Source organism: Cololabis saira, chromosome 2, assembly GCF_033807715.1.
Source record: "Cololabis saira isolate AMF1-May2022 chromosome 2, fColSai1.1, whole genome shotgun sequence".
In the NCBI taxonomy this organism is placed as follows: Eukaryota; Metazoa; Chordata; class Actinopteri; order Beloniformes; family Belonidae; genus Cololabis; species Cololabis saira.
Window position 1 is genome coordinate 1,696,657 of NC_084588.1, and position 13,455 is coordinate 1,710,111.

The 13,455-nt window shown below is 38.0% G+C and overlaps 1 protein-coding gene across 1 annotated transcript in view; it reads left to right on the forward strand.

Moving 5' to 3' along the window:
* Window positions 1-13,455, forward strand: part of lrrk1 (leucine-rich repeat kinase 1) — a 163,258-nt gene that overhangs the window by 25,495 nt on the left and 124,308 nt on the right. The window contains 1 exon segment of the mRNA XM_061735983.1: window positions 7,904-8,091. Within this exon segment, the coding sequence (XP_061591967.1) occupies window positions 7,904-8,091 (188 nt within the window).

The window sequence follows — 13,455 nt, forward strand, 5'->3', positions numbered from 1 at the left end:
ATTGTAAATCTTTTTTTTTTCTCTTATTGCCCTCAATAAATATATCTATAAAAATAAATCCAGATCATTCCAGGGTCTTATACTACCCTGTTAGGCTTGTTCTGGGGCTGGGGAGCTAAAACCCTTGAAAAAGAACTGTTTTGCAGCTTCTTGCGTGTGCTGGCTGTAACTGTAACTGTAGCCTGGAGTGAGGAGACCCATCCAAGATGGCGGCGACGCTGGATTACGTTCCAGCATGTCATGAGGCGTCTACGTATACATGTCGATGGGGCGAGCATTTTTGTGAATAATTTACCCATCCAAATGATGTCAAATGAGTGAGAGTGAACTTTGTAATATTATAAGTCCTCTTGGCTTCCTATTGTTCATTTTTCATTGACTGTTTTTTGTTTATAGCAAAAGGTGCAAATAAAAATATACACCGTCGGAATTTGGAAATTGACGATTATTTCTTCATCAACTGCATCTTTCATTCACTGGTGCGTTCAGGGACAATTGGAATTTACTATATTTGGCGAGAATTGACCATTGTGGTTTCTCCTGTTGTGATATGTAAATATTGTAATCTTTAATTACCAACTTCATATAATTAATGTTTTTCCTCTAACCTCAGTAGTGTGAGATATTATTTCAATGGGAAACTGCACACAAACCCAGCGGCGGTTGGTGTTGTCCCCCTAGGGGAGGACTCTACCAGACTACAAAATAGACATATACCAAAAAGCAGTAAAATCATGTTCTAAGGTATCATATCCGTGCATTTGAATTAATGCCATTAATAATAGAAAACTTTGTGCCTTAAGCCCATCAATACAGTTTGACGTACATCCACAAAAATCAGTACTCACCTGTATCATGTTGCAACTTAAAGAAAAGTCTCTTGGCGCCATGGCCCAAACCCAACAGGAAGTCGGCCTTTTTGAACATTTTGAATTAATCGTGTAATTTTGGTGCAATATATGCCATTTCGTCGGCCGTTAATACGGCCCAAACCGTAACGTACATGTAACAAAGGTTCAATGAGGAGTCCAATTTTTATGAAAACCACAGACACAACTTAAGTTTGAAAATAATGATTTGTATTTGAAATTCACAAAATCAAAGTAAACACAAATCTCAATGCCTGAGATTGGAACGTTCTCTTCCTTAGAGTTCGTTTTCTTTTCAAGTCCTTTTGTCCAGGGAATCAAGGAACAAGAGTAATCTTCATCCTGTTCAAAAAAAAAGGTTGATCCTACCACCAGTTGTGGAGGTTTCACTGAGTCCAAGGTAGTTCGTAGAGATCGTAGGGGGATTCTTTGTCCAAATCCAAAAGGTTTAAACTAAAAAAACCTGACCTGAAACAGGTCAGAAAAGAGCAATCAATATCTCAAATCAAAATCAAAGTTCATTAGCTGTACAACATTTTATCTTAAATTCTCAAAAAAATGGCATCAACATTTACCCCAAATGTCATAGGGAAAACCACTATATTTACTGTTACAATGGCTTTAAATAAAGCCAAAAGTTAACCAAAACAAAAGTGCCACAAAACCCAATTCACAAACAAAAGAACAAACCTTTAGTCGTTTCAGGGCTAGAACATAAAGCCAAATAAAGTTACAACTCAAAATCAAATAATGAAATCTTTTCAGTGAGCTTTCATATGCTAATGCTAACTGCTAACCGTTTATGCTAGCAGGTCGTTAGCACCTTTAAAAGCTTGAGTTCAGCTCAACAAGACATTGTATGACTTAGAGTCAAAAAATAAAAGAAGAACAGCAGCTACGCTCCCAGGAGCCAAAGAAGGCGAGGAGCTGCGTCCAGAAGAGCAGGAGACGCTGGAAACCGAAATAATAAACTTCTTTGAAGGGAAAAATATGACCATCCAGAAGGATAGCATCGCGACATGCCATACACTCCCCAGGAAGGACAGCAAAGCCAAACCGGCAATAATCATACGCTTTGTAAGTAGGAAACACAAAATAGAGCTGCTACGCCAGGGCAAGCTGCTGAAGGGGACCGCGGTGTACATCAACGAACATCTGACAAAAAAGAACGCTGAGATCGCCCGAGAGGCCCGCTACCTGTGGAAACAGAAAAAAATCCAAGCTACGTGGGTAAGAAACTGCAAAGTTTTTATTAAAACAAAGGGATCTACACCCGAAGAAAGCAAGGTGATCACGGTAAGAGAGCTGCAAGATCTAGCCCGGTTCAAATGAGGAACCAGATTTATACCGTGACTCAAAGGTTAGAGTTTAATATGGTGAAACTCCACTTAAGTTTATTTGATCCTTTTTCCACTCTTTTAATTTTTCTATCTATTTTTTCTTTTGAGTTACCACTCGAAAGAGAAGATGCTCATGACATGGATTGCATTCATTTTTTGTATGGAGTATTTTTTCCTTGGATTTTTATATTTTGCATGGATTATTCCCGCCCTGCTTGGAGCGGGTTTACTCTTGCGTTGCCACTTGACCGGTCTCGCAAATGGCTTTCTAGACAATGTTTTGGGCTTCCTATCCTTATTTTAAGGACCTTGGCCTTGATGGCACGGACAGTAACTGAAAGACAGTGCTGTTTTTGTTGTTTATGGATATGTTTTTGTATCGAACTGAAGTGGATGCTTTTTCTATATTTTTTCTTCTCATCGGACAATGACATGCATTCATGGCTGTGTTTGATTTATGGCGGCTCAGACTTTAAGTTTAAGGAAAGCCGTTTGTTGATTTTGTTTTTTCGTTTATTTTGTGGGGGGATTCTGGATTCTGGTATGTGTGTGTGTGAGCATGTTTGCGTGTGTGCGTTGATTTTGTCCATTCGGTTATTTGATTCTGGTGTGTGCGTATGTGTGTGCTTGCTTGTGAACAAAAGGAACAAACTGCAAGGCTGTGTGTGCGGAGAGCAATTGTTGCCCATACAAAGTAATTATGGCGTTTTGTGTTGAGGATTATTTGTTTCCGTTTGGAGGAGTGGAGGATGGAGAAATCATAGACACAGACACAGATACATCATGCTTAGAGGGAAATGTGAACAGTTTATATAGTAAATATGAAAATTTGAATTTTAAAACCTTTGATCGCAATGAGCACAAACTTTATGGTATTGACCAAAATCTTGATCCAGACAATAATTTCTATAATACTATGAGTAATAACTGTGAATACTATACAGATGAACAATTTATTAGTAATGTCAACATGGAAGGTGCCCTGTCACTAGTGCATTTCAACAGCAGAAGCCTATACAGAAACTTCACAGAAATTAAAAAATATCTTGGGAAGTTTAAGAAATTTAACATTATAGCAATTTCAGAGACTTGGCTTGATGACAACAAAGGCTACGATATGGATCTTGATGGCTATGAGATGTTTACAACAAATAGAGACAGTAAAAAAGGAGGAGGTGTTGCAATATATGTTGATACTGCTTTAAAATGTAAAATGGTTAAAAGCATGTCAAATAAAATAGAAAATCTTATAGAATACTTAACTATTGAAATTATTAACGAAAAAGCTAAAAATATAATGATCAGCTGCATATATAGAACTCCTGGTACTTGTTTAGATAGATTTAATAATAAAATAGCTGATATGTTTAGTAATATAAATAATAACAAAGTGAATATAGTTTGTGGGGATTTTAATATAGATATTCTAAATCCACATGGAAATAATAAAACAATAGACTTTATAAATCAAATGTATAGCAGTAGCCTCTTTCCTATAATACTAAAACCAACCAGAATCACAATAGACTCAGCAACTTTGATAGATAATATATTTACTAATGAAATTGATATTGAAATAACAGGGGGACTGCTGTTGAATGATATCAGTGACCATCTTCCCGTTTTTGCCATCTTACATAATTTCTTCAAGGCCAAAAAAGAACCCAAGCAAAACATCCATAACCTTTCCAGATTGAAAACACCAGAAACCATTGCAGCCCTTAATGTGGACCTTAGTGAACAGGACTGGCAGGAGGTCTATGTTAACAAAGACCCCAACAAAGCATATGATGCTTTCCTAGCCACATTACTGGACCTTTATGACAAGAACTGTCCCTTAAGAAAACAAGCTGCAAAGCCCAAGAACAAAAATAACCCCTGGATAACAAGGGGGATTGAAAATGCATGCAAAAAGAAAAATCTATTATATAAAAACTTTTTAAAACATAGAACGAAAGAAACCGAAAATAGATACAAAACTTATAAAAATAAATTATTAAAAATTATAAGAATTCAGAAGAAAGAGCATTATTATAAATTACTACAACAATATCGGAGTAATACACAGGGGACATGGAAGGTAATAAATAGTGTAATTAGGAAAGGTAAGGGCAAAGCAGACTATCCCAATTATTTTACGAAGGACAAAAAAACAACAGTAAATAATCCAAAGGAAATAGTCAATGAATTTAATACATACTTCTCAAATGTGGGTTATAACCTGGCAAATGAGATTGTGGAGCCGGCAAATAAGGAAGGCTTAGTAGATCTAGTTGAACGAAATTATTATACAATTTATATAAGTGAAGTTAAAGAAATAGACATACTTGATATTGTGCATAAATTCAAAGATAAAAGGTCTGGTGATTGGACAGATATAGATATGTCTTTAGTTAAAAATATTATAGTAAACATAGTAAAACCACTGACCTATATATGTAATCTATCATTTCAAACTGGAATCTTCCCTAATAAAATGAAAACCGCCAAAGTAATACCCATCTTCAAAAACGGAGATAGACACCTTTTTAATAATTACAGACCAATTTCGTTATTATCTCAATTCTCAAAAATAATAGAAAAATTGTTTGTCAATAGACTCGATAAATTCATAGAAAAACACAATCTGCTGAGCAATAATCAATATGGGTTCAGAGGTAATAGGTAATAACCTCAATGGCTGTGATGGAACTAGTAGAGGAAATTTCAACTGCTATTGAGAAAGGGGAATATACAGTGGGGGTGTTTATTGACCTGAAGAAAGCATTTGATACCATAGATCATAAACTTTTATTAAATAAATTAGAGAGATATGGTGTCAGAGGGATTGCCAATTCATGGATAGAGAGTTATCTTGATGACAGATTTCAATATGTTGAGTTAAATAATGTTAAATCAGAACTAGAAAGAGTCACCTTCGGTGTCCCACAAGGTTCAGTGCTAGGTCCTAAATTGTTCATATTATATATAAATGATATTTGTAAAGTGTCTAAAATAATAAATTATGTCTTGTTTGCTGATGATACAAACCTTTATTGTTCAGGGAAGAATTTGGAACAGCTGCTGAATGTGGTGGAAGGAGAACTGAAAAATGTGAAGGCATGGTTTGATATCAATAAATTATCATTAAACCTAACTAAAACTAAGTTCATAATTTTTGGCACTAGAAAAAAAAATAATCATATAACAATTAAAATTAGTGGTATGGAAATAGAAAGAGTATATGAAAATAAGTTCCTGGGGGTAATAATTGATGATAAACTTAGCTGGAAATCACACATAAATAGTGTAAAATCAAGAATGTCTAAAACCCTAGCAATAGTAAATAAAACAAATTATTTTTTCTGTCAAAGAGCACAGTTTTTAATGTATAACTCACTCATAGTTCCATACATGACTTATTGTGTGGAGATATGGGGTAACACCTACAAAACAAATACAAACCCTATTTTTCTATTACAGAAAAGAGCGTTAAGGATAATTAATAAAACCGACTATTATGAACCAACAAATAATCTTTTTATTAAATATAATATCTTAAAATTCCATGATATAGTAGAGCAGAAAACTGTTTTATTTGCCTTTAAAGCCCAGCAGAAACTGCTTCCAAACTGCATTCAGGACCTGTTCCAGATAAAAGAAACCTGTTATGATCTGAGGGGGAAACTCATGTTTGAGATGACGACAGCAAGAACAAATATTAAAAAGAAATGTACATCAGTTAAGGCAAAAGAAATTTGGAATAGTTGTAATAACAACCTAAAAATGTGTCGCTCTATCGTCAAGTTTAAGAAATTGTTTAAAGAAAATATTGTAAATAAATATAAAACACTATAATTATAAAGTATACTATCAAAAACATTCTAGGATGTGAAATGTCAATTTTATATTTTGTCTTACTTATTTATTTATTTTTTTTCTTCTTTATGTATTGTTTGTTTTCACTGAGTAAAAGATAATGTCTCATATTTTTTTGCTGATCAAAAGAAAAAAGGGTAGGCACTATAAGCTACGGCTTCAGCCTACACCTTTTCGGCAAAAGAAATGTTGATTTTTTTTTTTTTTTCTCTTCCTTTTCATCTTGTTCTGTACAAGCCGAAATAAAGATTAATTCATTCATTCATTCATTCAAGTAGCTCACCGCTGATAGCTGCATATTTAGCATTTTAAAGTGCCTTCAAAGTGCTATTAAGGTCGCCGTCTGCCCACGTTGCACCAGCCCAGCGTTGATCACCAAGTGGATGCAGGAAGAGGAAGTGACCCCAGGCTGACCCGGATATATACACACACACACACTGATTGGCAAATGCTTTCACCTGCTTTCACCTGCTCACTGCTCACCAGGCCAACCTTGGGTTACATACACCCAGGTGTGTTATACATCAAAATGTGCGTCTCCATCCTGCGACGACGCGCATTACTTTTCTCATTCAAAAGCGTTACCGTGGCAACGCTAGATCCTAAAAAACGCGCCCCCCCCCCCCCTTCATCTGATTGGTCCATATTTGATAGTTCCCCAAAAGTCACCAAATTTTTCATGCAAGCCAGGCCTGGCGATAAATTTGATATTTCATGATGCATTAATGGGCGTGGCCTAATGGCTCAACAGCGCCCCCTAGAAAACTTTGTGCCTCAAGCTCCACAATACGGTTTGACGTACATGCACGAAAATCGGTACACACCTGTATCATGTCACAACTATATTTGATAGTTCCTATCAAATCCAGGACCTGGATCATAAGGGGGTAGAAACCTGGACCAGGACCTGGATCTTAAGGGGGGAAGAAACCTGGACCAGGACCTGGATCATAAGGGGGGAAGAAACCTGGACCAGGACCTGGATCATAAGGGGGTAGAAACCTGGACCAGGACCTGGATCATAAGGGGGTAGAAACCTGGACCAGGACCTGGATCATAAGGGGGTAGAAACCTGGACCAGGACCTGGATCATAAGGGGGTAGAAACCTGGACCAGGACCTGGATCATAAGGGGGGCCAGACTGGGGTGGATGAGTTGATGAGGAAGCGATCAATGGACGATACGAGCCAGACGTCTGGTTACCGTGGTTACAGGGCTCATCTTTCCACAGCTTAGTTTGATGTTACAGAGTTTTTGGTCGCCCTCCGTCTCATTGAAGACGTGTCAGACAGTCATCATGTCTGGTTTCAACATAACCAAGATTGTAACGGCCTGACTTTGAGAAACTGTGAGAATTTCACATTTCAGCCCCCCCTGAAGCCCTTGGTGACTTTGTGTAAACCAACGGCCAAAACGCATGAAAACAGCAGCCTTTTTGCCCCGTGTAAACGGGGCTTCAGTCATCTTAGTTTCCTGTCCAGACGTGTCATCACTGGTCAGTGGAGCACTAATGTGTCATACAGGAGGAAAGTTCAACTTGAATGAATTAGTGGGAAATGTTGGCCGTATGTGGAAAATAAATCTGCTCTCCCTCATTCAAAGTGGGCACAAAGGGTATTAATCCAATCAGCTGTGCTGCAGTTTCTGCTGGAGAACATTTGTTAATAAGATGACCTAGATCTTTCTGGGTGTGTCCTGCGTTAAAGGTTTTCCACGAGTAGCTTTGCTGCCACAAACTCCGGCATGATCCCAGTTCTTTCCATAAATGCTCTTTTTACTTGGTACTTTTTTTCCTGAAACAAATGTTCCTTTCTTTTCCGTCTTTTGTGTGGTCAGGCACGGTTGAGGAAATGGGAGCCAAGCCGTCGCTGGCGGGGAGCGGCCGGCCCAGGTCTGGAGCGGCCCCCTCCCCCGTGCTGGAGAGGGTCCGGGCGGCGTATGAAGGCGGGGATGCTGAGGCCGCGGGGGAGCTGATCCAGCAGGCCTGCTGCGGGGAGTGCAGCGCAGGAATCCACCACCACAGAGTGAGTCTCGTGCTGCAGCTAATCAACGTCACATGACGGCTGCATGACGGCTGCATGACGGCTGCATGACGGCTGCATGACGGCTGCATGACGGCTGCATGACGGCTGCATGACGGCTGCATGACGGCTGCATGACGGCTGCATGACGGCTGCATGACGGCTGCATGACGGCTGCATGACGGCTGGGCTGGGATCCAGCATTCAGGTTATCTGCCTGGTAGTTTACTTGTAAATACAGGACTGTCTCAGAAAATTAGAATATTGTGATTTTCTGTAATGCAATTCCAAAAACAAAAATGTCATACATTCTGGATTCATTACAAATCAACTGAAATATTGCAAGCCTTTTATTATTTTAATATTGCTGATCATGATCATGATATTTAAAGAAATATCCTATCTCAAAAAATTTGAATATTCTGGGAATCTTAATCTTAAACTGTAAACCATAATCAGCAATATTAAAATAATAAAAGGCTTGCAATATTTCAGTTGATTTGTAATGAATCCAGAATGTATGACATTTTTGTTTTTTTAATTGCATTACAGAAAATAAAGAACTTTATCACAATATTCTAATTTTCTGAGACAGTCCTGTAATGCACCAGTGGTGTGTTGACATTATGGGTGTAACGATACACTAATCTCACGATAACGATACCATATTATAGCAGTATTTTTTTTAACAACCTTGAATGAGGAATATATGACTGGAAAAAATGGTCTTTTATTTGAAAGACACAAAATACAAAACAATGCTGTGCGTTTGCCCTATTGTTACAGTTTGTAATTCTTTATAACTGTTTAAGTTTTAAAGAGAAAGCCAGGCCAACCATTTTCCACAAACTGAACTAAAAGTAAATGTCAGGTTTGCATTATGATCTTCAGTTTCATACAAGTACAAATATTTAGCCACAAACTGAATAGTTTCTCTCATGTATGATTTGGCTTTTTTCTTTTCCAGAAATGTAACAACTAAAATTAAATAAATAAATAAAAGTAAATAAACTGGGGGAGTCACGTGACCAAGACCAAGATGGTAGCTTTTTAGAGAGCTCCGTACAGCCGTGCACGATTTCACCAAAACTCCCGGACAAATATCACTAACTCTTCCTGTAAAATCTCTGTGCTGATATGCCAACCTCCTCTGCAACCAAGCAGTGCGAAATATTTACTCGGGGTCGCCGAAATACTACTACTCCGACACCGCCGAGCCCGTCAGAGAGCAAAGAAGCTAAGGCTAGCGATATGGCTACTATGGCAGAAGTTTTGAGCGAACTGAAATCACTCCGGTCAGACTTCGGAAATAAGCTGGACAACATAGACACTCGCCTTGCTGACATGGCAAGCTCAATGGCTGCACTGGAAAGCAATGTTGCAGAAGTAAAACGGGATGTTTCTTCTAATGCGGCACGTATTGATGAGGCTGAGCGTCGTATAAGCGACACAGAAGATGCAACGGGAAAAGCAGGCGCCGCACTTGACTCTGCCATCAAACGGATTGCCTACCTTGAAGCCAAAACAGAAGATCTGGAGAACCGGTCCAGGAGAAAGAACCTCCGTCTGTTTGGCATCCGTGAGGGAGCCGAGGGGCAGCAACCACTCTTTGACTTTATCAGCGGCATGTTACCACGATGGCTGGGGCTAAATCCTGATAAGTCATTCACTCTGGAGCGGGTACATCGCACCCTGGCACCTGCGAGACCCAACCAAAATAGAGCGATCCTCATCCGCTTCTTAAAGTTTCAGGAGAAGGAGTTTGTTTATCGGGAAACAAGGCGACAGGACATCTCACACGACGGGGCCAAGATATCATTTTCGCAGGACCTCTCTGCGGAGACTGTCCGGATCCGCCGGGGCTTTAACACCGTCATCAAGCTGTTTGTGGATATCAACGCGTTCCGTGGGTTCCACCACAACCCCTGCAAGCTTAGAGTGGTCCATAACGGCAAGATTCATCTTCTCTCAACACCAGAGGAGGCTGAAAAGTTCTACAGAAGCATCCGACAGTCAAAGTAATCTCTACAGGTATGTGCAGCTTCAAACGAGGCGTCACTGGGAGTCGCTGCAATCACAAACTTTGGACTTCAGCTTTTTTCAGTTTTTCAGTTGCAGGCGCCCCCTGACGGTTAAAGTGTGTAATTAAAAATAGCTCAGGTGATTTCAAAATGAGCCTTTTCTTAATGTAGAATAGATAAATATGGTTCTGGTATATAAGTGTGGGAATATGTGCACATATGCATGTATGTTTATATATCTTCTGTTAAGCATGGCCGTTGCCAGCTTGTTCAATACATACATCTATTCTACAAGGATCGCATATGTTTCAGTATTAAACAGTTTAAGTTTATAGGAAGATGTAATTGTTTTTTTTTTTTCTTTTACATGGTATTGTGATTCGGAAGGGAGAAATTATTTTATAAAGTTTTAAGTGCATGGTTGATGGTTTTGGGTGTAGTTACGTTGACTAGTTGCTCCTCAAATATTGTGGATCAACGTTCCCCGGAATTTCAACCGGGAGAAGGTGGGAGGGCGGGGGGGTCTGTATGTGTGTTTATGTGTACACTTGCATCATTTTTCTTTCTCTTTTTTTTTTTTTTTTTTTTTTTTTTCCCCTTTTTTTCCCCTTTCCTTTTTTTTCTTTTTTCTTTTCTTTTCTTAACCATTTATGTTATAATCTTGGATTATACTGAAATTATAATTTATGGAGAAAACAAAAGGTAGACTGAACACTAATATTACAAGTTGGAATGTGCGGGGAATAAGAAAACTGTCCAAACTGAAACAGGTAATGGACAGGATAAAATATCTTAAATCTAAAATAGTATTCATACAGGAATCGCACTTGATGGTCACAGATATGCATTATTTGAGCAAAAGGTGGCCAGGCCAAGTATTCCATGCTTATTATAATACTCATGCAAGAGGTGTAATTATCCTTATACACAAATCAATACCATTTCAAGTCATAAAAACTATCCAAGATCCACTTGGAAGGTACATTATCATTCAAGGCAATATTTTGACACAAAAATTAAATCTTATAAACGTATATGGTCCCAATGAAGATAATCCATCTTTTTTTGAAAAATTATTCCTCACTGTATCTTCCTTGGAGGGACTTTATATAATCGGAGGAGACTTTAATTGTGCCCTCGACCCAGTGTTGGATAGATCTACCCAATCTGAAGCAACCCATGTGCGAACTAGGAAAACTTTGGCTAACTTTATGAAGGATCTAAGATTAACTGAAATTTGGCGAACGCAGAATCCTTATGACAGAGAATACTCATGTTATTCAAGCACGTATAAAACACACTCGCGTATTGATTATTTTTTAATTTCTATGGAGCTACTGCCAAATGTTAAAAAGTGTTGGTATAATACTATAGTAATCAGTGACCATGCAGCAGTATCTATGGAGATTCAATTAGGTATGTCCGAGCACTGTTCAAGATGGAGATTACAGGCCTATTTATTACAGGATCCAGCCTTCGTTAAATTTGTGGAAAGTTGTATAAATAGATATTTTGAATTAAATACAGATGAAACTACAGCCAGCATTAGATGGGAAGCATTTAAGGCCTACATAAGGGGAGAAATTATTAGTTACACAAGCTCTAAAACCAAAAGACACAATCAAGAATTGCGAGTACTAGACAACCAAATTAAAAAAGCTGAGGATGAATTCTATAAGGACAATGATCCTGGAAAATTACAAAACCTTTCTGTCTTGAGAGCTAAATATGATAAATTAACATCTGACAAAGTAGCTAAAAGTCTAATGTGGACCAAACAAACTTATTACGACCAAGGGGAAAAAGCAGGTAAATTACTGGCCTGGAGGGTTAAAAAGACACAAGCGGAAAGAACAATTAATAATATAAAATCAACATCTGGCGACTTAACAACAGACCCATTAGAGATAAATAAAAACTTCAGAGACTTTTATGAATCAACATACAAATCAGAATATACAGAAAACAGTGAGGACCAAAGCGCATTCCTTGACCAATTACAATTTCGGACTATATCAGATGATGAAAAAATAACACTAGATAACCCATTAACAATAGAAGAGCTTCTTGAAGCTATAGGGGATATGAATAGCGGTAAAGCACCAGGACCAGATGGGCTGCCTATAGAGTTTTACAAAACATTTAGAAAACTACTTGTTAGACCACTTCTCGACATGTATGACGAATCTTTTAATACAGAAACGCTTCCAGATTCATTAAGATTAGCATTAATAACTTTAATATTAAAACCAAACAAACCCCCAACTGAATGCTCATCTTATAGACCGATTAGTTTAATGGGATGTGACACAAAAATATTATGTAAAACACTTTCAAGAAGATTAGATAAATATCTCCCTCAGCTGATTAATGATGACCAACAAGGCTTTGTACAAAAAAGACAAGGATATCACAATGTGAGAAGAGTCTTGAACGTACTTCATGAGAAACATAATGCCACAGATACAGCAATGCTATCAGTAGATGCTTGCCAAGCTTTTGACAGGATAGAATGGGGCTACTTATTCGATGTGCTCCGAAGATTTGGATTAGGCAAAATGTTTCTTAAATGGATACAGCTACTATATACAAACCCAACTGTTGAGGTCTTAACTAACACTACCATCTCGAGACCCTTCAGCCTACAGAGGTCCACTCGGCAGGGTTGTCCTTTGTCCCCACTCTTGTTCACATTAGCAATTGAACCTTTGGCCATGGCAGTACGAACACATACAGGAATATCAGGCATTATGATTGGGGGGGTAGATCATCGCATTGCCTTATTTGCAGATGATATAATATTTTTCCTAACAAATTTAAAGAATAGTGTTCCCAATTTGATGAAATTAATGCAGCATTTTGGAGGGTTTTCAGGATATAAAATTAACAATTCCAAATCATTATTAATGTTCCTTAACAGAAAAGAAAGACACAACCCTATAATAAATACCCCATTTACAACAACTACTGAAGGTTTTACATATTTAGGTGTTAAAATCACTCCTGAATTAAATGACACAGTCCCAGCAAATTATAACCCCCTGCTAGAAAGAGTAACCGAGACACTGAATCGCTGGTCTACTTTGCCTATATCTATGGTCGGACGAATAAATTTGATAAAAATGACTATTCTACCCCAGTTTTTATATTATTTTCAAACAATCCCATTGCCGCTTCCAAATTTGTTTTATGACAAACTTAACAAACTGTTAAGTCAATTCATCTGGAATGATAGGAAAGCCAGAATTCGTTTAAAACTTCTATATCTACCTTATGAGAGGGGAGGACTCCAACTTCCCAATCTCAGGTGGTATTATATGGCTGCCCAATTAACCTCAGCATCATA